This window comes from Ochotona curzoniae, unplaced genomic scaffold (assembly GCF_017591425.1).
Source record: "Ochotona curzoniae isolate NIBS_2020 unplaced genomic scaffold, NIBS_Ocur_1.0 contig_1071, whole genome shotgun sequence".
NCBI classification, from domain to species: Eukaryota; Metazoa; Chordata; class Mammalia; order Lagomorpha; family Ochotonidae; genus Ochotona; species Ochotona curzoniae.
Genome location: NW_024464939.1, coordinates 23225230 through 23239958, shown reverse-complemented (window position 1 = coordinate 23239958; position 14729 = coordinate 23225230). Strand labels below are relative to the sequence as shown.

The 14729-nt window shown below is 40.1% G+C and overlaps 1 protein-coding gene across 5 annotated transcripts in view; it reads right to left on the bottom strand.

Moving 5' to 3' along the window:
• The window catches only part of PDE7A (phosphodiesterase 7A), a 115697-nt gene that overhangs the window by 60195 nt on the left and 40773 nt on the right, over positions 1 to 14729 (bottom strand). For 2 of the 5 annotated variants that reach the window (XM_040994887.1, XM_040994879.1), the window contains exon 1: positions 3885 to 4026. The exons of 1 other annotated variant lie outside the window; for it this stretch is intronic. In XM_040994887.1, coding sequence (XP_040850821.1) covers positions 3885 to 3944 — 60 coding nt within the window. In that variant the 5' untranslated portion in view covers positions 3945 to 4026. 2 more of the 5 variants (XM_040994903.1, XM_040994920.1) reach the window with 2 other exon arrangements.

Sequence of the window (14729 nt, the reverse complement as noted above, 5' to 3'; positions counted from 1 at the left end):
AAAAGAAGTTGGGTTTCTTTAACAAAAGAAATACATTTTTACTAATCACATTACTGATCTTCTTTTATAAAATTCTGTCATGGAATTTACAGGTCCAACACATATCTACAAGTCTCAAGGAAAAGCAACTTCATATCTTAATATTATTAAAAACACAATTTACTTTACTATCCTTACAACTGCCCAAAATGTTATTAAATTCATAATGTTAATCATTTAAAAGAAAAACATCAATTAAAAATATTAGGAAATAAAAGCTCACAAAATGCAAAAGGAACAAACATTTCAAACAAAAATAAAATATTAGCTATGAAGAGTGGGGTTGCCAGGCCTGGAGCAATGGCTTGAATGGCTAATCCTCTCCCAACAAGCATTAGGAATCCCATATGGCACCGGGTTGTGGCCTGGCTACTCCCTTTCCCATCCAGCTTCCTGCTTATGGCCTGGAAAAGCAACAGAGGATGGCCCAAACCTTGGGATTCTGTATCCACACAGGAGACCCGGAAGAAGCTCCAGGCTCCTGATCAGCTTGGCTCCAGCCATTATGGCCAGCAGATGGAAGGTCTCTCTCCTTCTCACTGTATATCTGCCTTTCTGACAAAAATAAATAAATCCTCAAAAAAAAAAAAAAAAGGTGATTGCTGTCAGGGAGGTTGAGGTACACAGATGTTGAAGGGACACTTCAATGTGTATCTTTGCACTTTTTGAACTATAGGGTGTGTGCTTATTATAAATTCACAAGATAAATACAATTTAAAAGTCAAGTACAAAGAAAAGCACCTCCCAAGCGACCAACTGATACAGAATATACTCATGTACTTAACTTCCAACAATAGAGTTTCCAAAGGAAGCCTTCTGTTGTGTTTCATGGCAAACTATTTATTCTGGAACAAACAGCCAAGTAATCACTTGGTGTTAAAAGGAGCCACTCACATCTGCTGCTCCAATTCACTCCCAAGATGATTAGATTACAGCCCTCCCCTCAACATTATCATACTGGGGATTAAACTTAGTAACCCTGGAAGGGCATTCACGGAAATAAATAATTCCATCAGCCAAAACATATTAATGAAACTAAAAACATTGCATAATAAATTGTCATGTCAATAGCTACCAATCTGGTAAAATGCAGTAACAACCTGGGGAGACTGCTTGTCGAACAATCTTCAAGCAGCTGTCCTCCAATGGTTTTCTTTAGTAAGGCAGCTAGCACTATCATTTTATAATGCAAGAAGGTTATTTTCTAAAACAGTCCATAATTAGGAAGATAAAATCTGATGTCACCTTACATCTTACGGACTGTGAAAGAATAACATCAGCTCTCTATTAAATAAAATAGTAATATGTCAAAAACTGGGTAATGAATACAATGAACAAGGATATACTAAACTTATTTTTAAGGCAATAATTTTAGGCTCACGTATATGGCCTAATTTAGATATTAAAATGGTAGGAACTGCATTAATCTTAATAAAAACTTGGCAGAAATGTAAAGCTTAGTTTAAATACATATTGACAAATTATTTATGAATGTGCAAAATACCCAGGTTACTCGATCTGATATAAAGGCTGGTCTACAAGGACTTAGCTTAAATATTCTACTGAACTACAAGACATAAATTTTATGAAATAAATCCAGATAAGAACTTTTTTGAAGAGTGTACTTCAAAACACATATTTGAATCTGTCAACAAATAGATCTAGTGTGAGGATCATTCATTTGCCTCCTTAAGGAAGAAGGTCAAAGTGAATATTATCTTACTCTGCAATTTAAGTAGAAACATCTAAAATAACTCATCTTAGAAAAATTTACATTATAACAAAACTTGACCTCCATGTTAGAATCATGTGGTTTGAAAAAAATAATTGTATGTGCTTTATACACTGAGACTGCTACACTGTCTTATCTTCAGAGATTAGCATTTTAAAAACCCCATATACTATCAGAATTATATTCTTAATTTTAAAAATTAGGTAAATCTCATAAAAATTCTTTCTTTCACACAGTCCGTCATAAAACGTCTTGAGCTATCACCCACATTCCCGGCTCACCTCCGAGGAGCTCCTACTCGTGACTGGTCTAATTTAGCCATCCTGGGAACAGCTTGTAAAGCAAACTTGTATAGGTCAAAACATGGGCGAGGCTGGGCTAATCAGAAACTGACAGCCGCTGCATAAACAAGTTCAACTGCAAGGTTCCACAGGATCCACTGCAGGCAAGCAGGCCTACTCCGCACCCTGGCAGGACACCCGCCTCGCCTTGAGTCAGGGTGAGCTGGTCTCCCATAAAAAATTTGATGGGAGGGCGAATGCCTGGGAGGCGTGAAAGCTGCTCCTGGTATTAGTAAATACCTAACTTTTAAAGGCAGACATGTTTTAAAAACTAGCAAAGATATTCTAAGCGCCATTGTTTTCATTTTGTTTCAAGTTTTTCGCCAAATAATCTAGTGAACAATTGCAAGTACATTTCTCTTACACAGAAAAAGTATTAACATAAAAACTTCTGTTAGATAGTGTTGGCATGTTTTCACGAACTCACTTAACCCACCCAAAATCTTTCTGAGGTAGGTTTTATTAATCCCATTTTACAGATTGGCAAACCAACAGTTAAAGAGCTTAAAACCAGTAGGCATTAAGTAAAATAATTAACGACATTACCAAAAAAAAAAAAAAAACCCTGCAAAAAACAAACAAGAAAACAGTAACATATAAGCAAAACATGAAGCACAAAGTTTCAAACCTAGTTTCCTCTGCTAACTGGAACCGTGTTTTTCAGAACTCCCTTGTCTTACATACTGTAGGCAATACCTTCAGTACTCTTCCTAGTCTTTGAAGATTTTTAAATAAAACTCTAATATTCTAAAAACCCAAATTGTTGATAGTCATTTAAAAAGTAAAACCTCTGAAAATACTCACAATCCAACTAATGCCTTAATATTAACTTGACCTGCATTCAATAAGTTTGGCAAACCAAACCCTTAAAAACAATAAGTTAAACAGCTCTCTGTGCAAAACATTAATCCTTAACTTTTAAAAACAAGGACTTTAAAAATTTGAGCAAACTTTTTCTTCCTTTGATATTCATATTCGCTAGTAAAAGTGGATTACTTCTAGGATATGAGTAAGCTCAAAATGTTATCCTTAAATTCAGTGAAAAATTACATACCAGGGATTAAAACGTTATTTGCAAAGGAAAATTTCTAAGACTTTCATGGTGTTTAGCAAAAAGTAATGACCTTAAAACATTATTCAGTTTCTTAGTACAGAAAGAGAAAGGAGCATGCTGATGACAGATACCATTTCAACACAAGTGCAGAAGAAACAGCGTAATAATTCCAAATAGTATAATCTTATTTTAGTTTTAGACTCTGATCCAGATGGCAAGTAGCTAGCTAGCACCCTATCAGGCATTTCTCAAGCCTGCTGTCTAGAATTCAACTGGAAAAACAACTGATATAATTAATCTTACACTTCTGGCATTTTATTACAGCTAAACATACATGTTGGCAACAGCAAGATCTTAAGAAAGATGACTTTTTAGCTTTAAAAAAGCCTACCATTGTTAGAAGTCCTCAAATTTTACTTTGAACATACAAGTCTTAGTAAATTATTTTTCTCCAAAGGAAGATGCTTAGATAAGTACACCAGAAGTCTAAACTGCAAGGATTTTATTATCTTAAAAGTTAAAGCTGTTTAATGATAAAACATCCCCTAAGACAGCAGAAAAAACCCTAAAGCAGGAATCAAGTGGGATAAGAATGTAAACTACAGGTTGCAGTTTTAAGCCTTTTCGCTGACCAGTAAACTCAGGCCAGAGAACATCAACTCCTTCTTTTCTATCAGTCATGAGTAGTTGAAACAACCCTCAACGAGACAGGGCCTACCTTGGAGGTGATCCACTTGATAAGAACCAAAGCCAGACACCAGATCAATGTAATTCCCATTGGATCAATCAGCTGCCTGCTGCATAATCTCTCTCCTCTCCTGGGGAACCAGGAGGACTTCTGAGGAGCCTGGTAAATGACCAGCTGTCCTGGGACAGAGGAGAGGGGACACTGACTGCCCAAAGCCTTCAGCAGCTGCCTTCCAACAACGATCACCTGACCCCTCTGAGAATGCACTGCCCAGCCAGGCTTCTTACCCAGAGAAGCCACACACCCCGGGTGCTGGGTGGAGCAACCCAAGGAGAATATTGCTAGATTGGGGGGGGGGGGAGGAAGAAACCCCGGGTGGGTACTCACCTAACAATTTGATATATGGAAATGAAAGAGGCCTCTGAATAGCCCACACACCATACAGTCTTTATACTAACAGACTAATGGCCCCCAAACAACTTTCAAAAACGGTTTGGCAGGATGAAAACTTTTTTCTTTGTTTTCACACAGTTTCACAGGCATGTTGTCCTGGCATTTTAAAAACGTGCACACATGTTACTCTTTTCAACTTTCACAGTGCATTTATTCAACTTTTTATTTCCTTTGGAGCTAGGATTATTTTATGAATGTTAGATGTTGTCATACTGTTTTGCTACTTAACATAACAATTCACTCATTTTGACAAAGCCAGTTGAACCAGTGCATTACAGGCATACTACTTTCATATTTTAATTGCAATCTAGCTTATAAAACAGTGCTCAGGGTATGTGTCTAGTACTCGTGGCTGTAAGTGAACTAATAACGAAGTGTGCCAGTACCCATTCATCTGCAAAAGCCAGTAAAAACAGACTGCAGGTAGTACAGCTGATAGGAGCATCTTACATAGCTTTCATTCAATTCAAGTTCTTCAGCAAATGTTTACTAAGCTGCCATAATGTTCCGGGACCTGGGCTGGACATCTGGGATACAATGATTAAGTAGAAGCAGACACAGTTTTGGTCCTTGTGATAGGTACAGTTTAGAATCTACACCGACAAAAAATACAAATCAACATGGAACCGCAGCTGTAACCAGTATGATGAAGGAGAGAGGAGCTGTCCCCCAAAGTTTGGGTCTGACCTACAGAACAGGTAAGGAACTTCTCCCCAGAGTCCCAGAAATGTCTCTATGCTGGAAGTGATGCAGCAAAACCATGACAACAGGAAAAACCTGTGTGGCCAAGAGACTAGGCATAAGGGCCAAGAAAGCACCAAGTATCAGTGATAGAAAGGAGACCCTACTGAGCAGCCCGAGTGCAGGAAGGCATAGATGCAGCTGCAGTCAGAGGCTAGTTCTTCCAGAGGCCTCCCAGAGGCCACGCCAAGGTTTCCCATCTCCAAACTAGCAAAGAATAACAATCTGCTAGGGATCTTCAGCAACCTGCATTTTCCAAAGACCCAGTCAGTCAAATAGTCAGGGTGGGAGCTAGATGGGTAATTGGACTGCCTAGCAGAGGTTCAGGAGAAAGGTGATCACCACGTACAGGTGGCAGGACTGCAACCAAGAATGGAATAAAGCCACCTGGCACAGCAACTGCATGAACAATGATTCTCAAGTATTTGAAAAGAGCTCAAGTGGCTCTAATGCTAATGTTTTCATTACTTAACCCATGGCACAAAGAATTTAGGTACAAGTTAATTCCAGAACTGTCAAAGTGAAACATAAAGTAATGGACAGGTCTCAATTCAAATTTTTCTAAATCAAAACCATTCTTAATACATAGCCATGGACATTTTACTTCTGGTTCCAGGATGAACAAACCAGGATGCTAACTGTTGTTCAAATCAAGATAAATGTTTTTTGTTTGTTAAGGAGACCAGGCTTCCCATGAGATTGTTGGGGTCTTTGATTACTCTCCTTATTCCGGTGAAATACCATCAACCAAATTCAAAGAATGCCCAGGCATGGGACAGAGTATCTTAGCCCAACACTCAACGGAAATATCCTTTGCCCTGTTAGAGTGTGGGTAGCCAAGCCAGTGCTTAACATAGGCTTCAGGGTCATTGTCTCTCTGACACTCTGGCCTTGGCTGAACAGTCCAAATTGGTCCACTGCTAAAATGACCTTAACCCAGGAATACTTCTGTTCTTACTGTCATTCTATTCTTCCAATCAGCTGCTCAAAAAGAGTCAAGTTTTGAGAAACAATAACATTTCTGGTACTGTGTTTAAATTAAATATTCCAATAAATGCCTTTTTAGTTAACAATGAGCTCAAATTTCTGCATCTTCTTGTACATTAAGAGAGACAGATGCACATTGCTGCACAGCATGGTAAGCCACTGGAAATACCTGCAGCCCACAATGGAGTGCCCAGGACACAGGCCCACCTCCACTTTTGATCCGGCTTCCTCCTAACATACCTGGGAAGGAAGCAAGAGGTGATGGCCCAAGGACTCAAGTCCCTGCCTCTCCTGTAGGAAATCCAGATGGAGTTTCTGGCTCCAGGCCAGCTCCAGCTGTTGTGGGAACCTGGGGAGTAAACTAACAGATGCAAGGTATCTATCCTTCTCTCTCTCCAAATCAATCAACTAACCTTTAAAAGACAATTAAAACAAACAAACAAAAAACCTGAAAGAAGAGAAGGTTAGAAACCCAGAACTTAGACATGGAGCAGGAAATATCAGCCTCCATGTTCTCTGATGAATTCTGGTACAGATTATCTCTACCATCTCAAACTCCACAGAGCTTGGAGAAAAAGGCTTAGTTTTTTTTCCCCATCTTCACTGTCACAGCAGGTGCTTTCCGGGCAAATCAGCACCTCCCCTCAGCCTGACTCCCCTCCTCTTCTAGAATTGAATGGTGTGCATCAGAGTGGGCTCTAATACCTTTGAGCTCAATCAGATTTAAACAATTAGATCTGAAAAGGAGAATTCCCTAACACTGTAACTTGACCTCACCTCTCAGGCTGACTGCAATCACAATGGTCTTGAAGGGAACTTGCACTATGCTTGCCAAGTGACACCAGGCAGGACTAGGCTCTTGGCTTTCATTTCTCACCTTGGGCTGGCTCTGAAAATGATTTCCCCAGCACCTATTTCTTATGTTTCTACTGTATGTGTGGCACTGTAGTACAGTGACAATCAAGACACGATCCTCCCAGATCAGAAAATACTGTTTAGTCTACAACTAAAACAAATTCTTCCTTGCGAATGACATATTTATATCATTCTAATCTTACACGATCAATCCAACAGCCTTAAAGTTTTATTTCAGGGATGAGCTATTTATTACCAGTTCATTTTAGTAGGTTGCAAAGTTTCTCTTAATAAGAATAAAAATAAAATCACATGAAAGAAATATGAACACTGTCAAATTAGTATGAGTACTTTAATAATATGGTTATTGCTTAGAAAATTACCTTAAGAATATTTCCAGAATTGAACAATGTAATTTATTGCTCTATAAAGAAAAAAGTGTTTCCTTTTCATGCCAACAACACATACAGACTTTCACATTCACTGTTTTCAGAGCTGGCTCAAATCCTTAGTGAAACACAGCAGGATAACAATCTAAAAAATTACTGTACAGGATTCATTTAAGCTTTCAAAAAGAGAATTTTACAGCAGGAGAAGAAAATACAAAACTTCACAATCTTTCTGGGATTCATTAGCCTAATATCTGAAAAAAATACGTTAAAAGCAAACTTCATGATTTTCTGTGTGGTCAACGGAAAAAAAAAGGTTTGACTTTGATCAGTGTTTCTTAGAAGTAATCCAAGAGCACATTTTATCCGTAGGGCTCTCTGCCACGCACAGGACACCTGTCAATTTTGGCAACAGCCTCTAGCTGTCCATATAGAGACTCACCACGTCCCTCTCCTGACCAAATTAGGCTACCCTCATCTGCATTGACATCAGTGTCTATAATTTTGGAATCCCTTGGACAGAAATAGCCTATCACAGTGTCCTATATACAAATCATCTGTATGTAGAAAAGTACAACCCAACTGATCACAGAAAAATATGGAAATTACAGTAACAATCCTCCAATTATACTTTTACCATTTTAAGCTACAATCCATCTTAATAAACAAGTTTATTTCTTTTACTAACATCCAGAGTACAGTATTCTTCAAGTAGTTTGAATTTCAAGAATTATGGACCCCCCCCAAAATTAAGTGCTAACAACTAACAAAATGTCATTTAAAATCTATGGCTAAGACCTTTCTGTCATACTGATTTAGAACTCTGCATTATATATTTTGTTGTAAGAGTACAATATATTTGACATAAATGTACATGTGTTTCATTCTAGTACAAAGGAAGTAATAAAAACACCCAGACTTTTACAAACATCCAATTCATCTGAGTCAGAAGACATTATCTTAGTTTACTTACTGGACCACGAACTATATTTTAAAAACTTCAGAAAAGTAGAAAATCATCACAAAACAAATCAACAAATGTTGCCACAATTTCTAAAAAGAAATGGTATAGATATAGCTGTAGAATTTGAACTTGATAAATAAGAGCACATGGGGTTGGAAGTGGCTCAGTGTGCTAATCCTCCCCCCACAAGCACCAGCATCCCAAATGGACGCCAGTTCTAGTCTTGGCTGCTCTACTTCTGATCCACCTCCCTGCTAACAGCGAAGGAAAGCAACGGAGGAATGGAGAATGGCTCAAGTCCTAGGACTCCTGTGCCCACAGGGGACCCGGGAGTGAGCCAGCAGATGGAAGATTGATTTTTCCTTCTCTGTAAAATCTGCCTTTCAAAAAAAAAAGTTATTTCATTGGCTCATTGGCTGGTGCAGGAGACAGACCAAATCTAACCCTCCATGAGCTGGGCATTCAAGTCAAATCTGAGTACTCCCCAAGTTCCATGGGGGACTCCCCAGCTAGACTGTTGGACTGAAACCTTAGCCTCAGGGAAAAAAAACCACAAGATATATAGTCTCTTGGAGTACAAGGATCAGGACTGGGCCTCCTCAGTTGCTGATGCCCAGGCAGTAGAGAATACACCCAGATGTACATGAATAACATGACAGCCAGCTCATCTAAACCAACAAAAGATGTCAAGTACCTCATCAAGTGATGAAAAGCACAACAGGTTAAACAACTTTCCCCGGCAGGCTTTGGTACAAATGTCTAGGACTGTGGATTCACTGAAGTAGACCTGGCTAGCAAACAGATTTTGCAAAGATTTTTTTTCAACCCTGGTGCAACAAAGCTGACAACATCTCAGAACTGTTAAAATCACTCAAGTAGCACCCTGGGAACATTCTTCCTCATCAAAGAATCTCTAGGGTGACATCAAATGACTGTTTCCCAGCTCTAGGCACTGATGTAGTTTGAAAGTAAGTAAGGAGTAGGCTGCTCACCTTTCTCCCACTGTTATCACAGGAAGAAGAAGAGAAAAGAAAGAAGTGAAACTCACCTCCATTCCTCCATACTTTGATCCTCCCCAACATAATCAGAGGCCCACATGGGCATGCAACCCTCTCAACTATGAAAATAATATTAAAAATAAAGTAAAACATTAGAAAAAAAGAGAAGAGCACACCATGGTATACTGTAACGTTGCTAATATTTTAGAACAGGAGAATGTCACACCACAGGACACCCTATGCTGAACAAGAACCCACACAAAGCCTCAGTGACATGCTTAGGAACCATACAGAGCGACACAAGCCCAACACTACACTTAAGAGGATTCCTCACTGACTTACAAACACACCAGGAGGAACTTAAAACCCTATCAGAGGAAAGATCCTGGAGCTAACTAAGAGAATTTTGCATTTAATCCTGTTTTGTATCAGATTATTCCCTGGATCAAATGTGCATATGAAACATAAAGGTTGCAATCTGAACTATAACATCAACAAAAGCAAAAAAAGAATTAAGTCAGTACTATGATTAAAAAATGAATTGTATACACACATACAGTATAACTACTGACCACTTTTACAAAACTAATTTTCATTCTGAACATTTTAGCAAAAGACACATGATATTCTTAAATGCAGGCAGCCACATTATGTAAGAAACAGTTTTTCAACTGAGACGGGTTGGGCAAAGTAGTAAAAATGAAAGACAAAACAAGTGTTAATACTACTGTCAGACAAAACAGCCAAAGGAAAAGGTGAGCTTTATTATAAAAGCAATTATAGAAGGCAGAAGAAGGACCAACAGGCAGAAGATTGTGGAAAATAGAATTTAACTCAATACTACTCCTAGAAATGTTCTACAATTTCTAACTTTTGCCTGGAGCCATGAAAACTGGAAAGAGCTATCTCCAAGTGGCCTCTGATAAGGAGGTGGTGAGGCAGGCTAGAACAAGTGACTTCCAAGATCCCTGCCAATTCTAAGATTCTAATAATGTAACTGACAGCTCATAATTGCTTATGGAAAAACAGATTTTTTTTTAAGATTTATTTTATGTTTTAATTAGAAAGTCGGATATACAGAGAAAGAGACACAGAGAGGAAGAATTTCTGTCTGATGATTCACTCCCTAAGTGGCCGCAACAGCTAGCGATGAGACAATCCCAAGCCAGGAACCTGGAGTCTCTTCTGGGTCTCGCATGTGGGGGCAGGAACCCAAGACTCTGGACCGTTCTCCACTGCTTTACCAGGCCACAAGCAGGGAACTGGATAGGAAGCGGGGCCGCTGGGATAGAACTGGTGCCCATATGGAATCCTGGCACGTTCAAGGCAAGGACTTTAGCCACTAGGCTACTGTACCAGGCCCAGAAAATATAGTTTTAATTTTAAACTTAAAGCAAGCTTGAAATAAATTCATGCCAATGTTTTTGGCTAGTAATCTTCAAACAAATGCAATCACTGATAAGTCTGTGGAGCAGAAGCTAAAAATAAAATAAAACTGAAAATAAATAAATGTGAAAATAGAATATTATTATATACAATAACTATATCTTCATTCATTTAATAGTCAAGTTCTTCAAGGAAAGTTGTTATTAAAGACTCTTAACTCATAAATGCTGGCCATACCGACTTCCTCAAAGCTATTACAACCAACGGGATGATCACTGCATTTATCTTGAAAGAAACTTTGTGAATGAGAACTATTTGTAGGTTAGGGGAAAAACACATTACTTTTAAAATGATTATAAACAGAGTAAACTACTTGTGGATATAATACATATATACGTATGTATACAGACACTAAAAATATCAGTGGCTGCAGATTAAGACAAATTTAGCAAAGAAAACACTGTAATGTCAGTTAACTTTTTCTCAAATCAGAGTAGGATCATAAAACTTTTCTGAAGTAACTTGATGGACTCTGAATTGAACAATACTATTTCACCTCCACAAATACTGCTGCAATTGGCAGAGGAAAAGAGGAAACTCAAGGTGAGATCTTCACCACATGAAACACCAGAGATGTGATGTGACAGAGACATGGTCTTTCTCCTCCTACAGCTTGTGGGAAATACCATCTCAGAAACAAGCAGTAACAATCACAAGCCAAGGGACCCGGCGGCATGGCCTAATGGCTAAAGTCCTCGCCTTGACCACACGAGGATCCCATATGGGCACCGGTTCTAATCCCGGCAGCTCCACTTCCCATCCAGCTCCCAGCTTGTGGCCTGGGAAAGCAGTCAAGGATGGCCCAAAGCTTTGGAACCCTGCACCCGTGTGGGAGACCCAGAAGAAGATCCTGGATCCTGGCTTCAGATTGGCATAGAATTGGCCATTGTGCTCATTTGGGGAGTGAATCATCAGATGGAAGACCTTCCTGTCTGTCTCTCCTCCTCTGTGTATATCTGACTTTCCAATAAATAAATAAATCTTTAAACAACAAAACAATCACAAGCCAAGGCACCAAGCATGACGTGTAAAGCAGGATACAGCATCAAGGCAGGCAACCAGGAAAAAAAAAAAGAAAAGAAAATAACCCCAAAACAGGCAATCTGGTCTTTAAATGATGAAGATGAGTTTGTAAAGTACAAAACAGTTAATTCCTGGGCCCGACGCGGTGGCGCAAGTGGTTAAGGTCCTCGCCTTGCACGCCCGGGATCCCATATGGGCGCCGGTTCTAATCCCGGCAGCCCCGCTTCCCTTCCAGCTCCCTGCCTGTGGCCCGGGAAAGCAGTCGAGCACGGCCCAAGGCACCCGCGTGGGAGACCCGGAAGAGGCCCCTGGCTTCGGATCGGCATAGCATCGGCCATTGTGCTCACTTGGGGAGTGAATCATCGGATGGAAGATCTTCCTCTCTGTCTCTCCTCTCTGTATATCTGCCTTTCCAATAAAAAAAAAAAGTACAAAACAGTGGAAAAATATCTAAGCCAAAACAAAACAAGAACACAAATTATTTAGGATAGCAAAATCTTTTCAAGTGAAGCAAAGTAAAGTGCTCTCTCTTACTGTCCAGGAAGCTGTGGGCTGTCAGCAAACGCATAAGCAAAGCAGGGAATCCTGCAACGCACTGTTGCTTCCTGAAGCTGAACAGTGAGAACAAGGATCACATGGAATTTGCAGAGCTGACTTTAAGAGACGAGAAGATGGGCCACCTGGACAGTAGGGCTGATACAAGGCTGGGCTGGTTTGTCTGGAGAGATTCCAGGAGGCAAAGAAAAGAATTACAAGGGAAAGAATAACTTCAACGGATGGAGCTGAAAGACATCTGAAATCCAACCAATTAAGGTGAGGAATTCTCACAAAACATCTAGGCTAAACCAGAGATTCCAAATATCCCATACTTTAGGAAATTGGCCAAACCAGCCCATCAATGCAGAAAGTTTTATCAGCAAGCACTATTAGACTCACATGAACAAAGCTCACAGTAAGTCAAAAAGGATCAAGACAATTTGCAAAACTCAGTCACCTGTTGGATTAAAACTCAAGCATGTTTCTAAGAATGCCGAATCAAAAATGAAAAAGGAGGAGAATAAGCAAGAATACTTGAATGTTCTGGGCCTGGTGAGGTAGCCTAGAGGCTCAAGTCCTTTCCTTGCACTTGCTGGGATCCCAGATGGGTGCTATTTCATGTCCCGGAGGCCCCACTCCCCATCTAGCTCTCTGCCTGTGGCCTGGGAAAGCAGTCAAAGGATGGCCCAAACCCCGGGACACCGCACCTGCATGGGAGACCCGGAAGAAGTTCCTGGCTTCAGATGGGCTCAGCTCTGGCCGTTGCGGCCACTTGGGAAGTCAATCAGCAGACAGAATACCTTTGTCTCTGTCTCTCCACTTCTTTCTATATCCAACTTTCTAATAAAAATAAATTAATTAAAAAAAAATACAACTTGAATGTTCTTAACCTCCTGGAGGGATATATAAGTCAAAACACAATAAACCTATAAATGGATCAACATAATAAAATCTAGGAAAATGAATTTAAAAATTATGATTGTAAAAATATCTCAAAGATTCAAAGGAGAACATGTACATAATGAAAAAAAAAATCTTTAAAAGGAATCCTTGGGATATAGCAGGTGAAGCTGCCACCTGGGATGTCAGCATCTTACACAGGAGCCAGTTCAAGTCCCAGTTGCTCCACTTCCAATTCAGCTACCTGATAAAGGCCTGGCAAAAGCAGCAGAAGAGGGCCTAGGTACTGGGCTCTTGCCACTTCCATGGGAAATCAGATAAAACATACTCTCTCTCATGAACTCTTTCTACACAAATACTTAAGATATCAAAAGAAATCCTCTATAACTGAAAATTATCACTTTTTTTTTTTTAGAGATTTATTTTTATTTATTTTGATTGGAAAGTCAGATATACAGAGAGGAGGAGAGACAGAGAGGAAGATCTTCTATCCGTTGGTTCACTCCCCGAGTGGCTGTAATGGCCGGAGCTGAGCCAATCCAAAGCCTGGAGTCATGAGTTTCTTCCAGGTCTCACATACAGGTGCAGGGTCCCAAGGCTTTAGGACATCTCTGACTGCTTTCCCGGGCCACAGGCAGGGAGCAGGATGGGAAGTGGAGCCTCCAGGACATGAACCAGCATGCATCTGGAATCCCAGCAAGTGCAAGAGGACTTTAGCCACTAAGTTACTGTGCAGGGCCCAAATTACCATTTCTAAATGATTCACATTTGAATTTCATAGACAACACTTTACACACAAAAAAATAATCATCCTCTGCTGCTTTCCCAGGCCATTACAGGCAGCTGGATTGAAGGTGAAAAGTCAGGACACACACCAGTGATCATTATGGATTCCAGCACCACAGGCAAAGGAACAGCCTATTATGCCACTGTATCAGTCCCCAGGCATTTTTGAAAGGCTAAAATATAAATGACCAACAGATATGAAAAAATGCTCAGGATCTCTGGTCATCAATACCAATAAAAACCACCTGAGGAATTACTTTATCCCAGTAAGAATGGCTATTGGGGCCTGACGCGGTAGCCTAGTGTCTAATGTCTTCCCCTTGCATGTGCCGGGATCGCATATGGCCGGCAGTTCATGTCCTGGCAGCCCCGCTTCCCATCCAGCTCCCTGCTCTGGCCTGAGAAAGCAGTCGAGGACAGCCCAAAGCCTTGGGACCCTGCATCTACATGGGAGACCCAGAGGAAGCCTCTCGCTCCTGGCTTCGGATTGGTTTAGCTCTGGCCATTATGGTTACTTGGAGAGCGAGTCATCAGATGAAGATCTTCCTCTCTGTGTATCTGCTTTTCCAGTAAAAATAAAATAAATCTTAAAACAGTTCTACCGTAGGAACAAGGCATCCTATCCTGGGAATATACTCAAAGGAAATGCAGTGAGCATACAAGAGCTATCTGTACCCCCATCTTTTTTTTCTTGAAGATTTATTTATATTTTATTGGAAAGTCAGATATATATAGAAGAGGAGAAACAGAGAGAAATATCTTCCATCCAATGATTCACTCCCCAAATGAGCGCAAT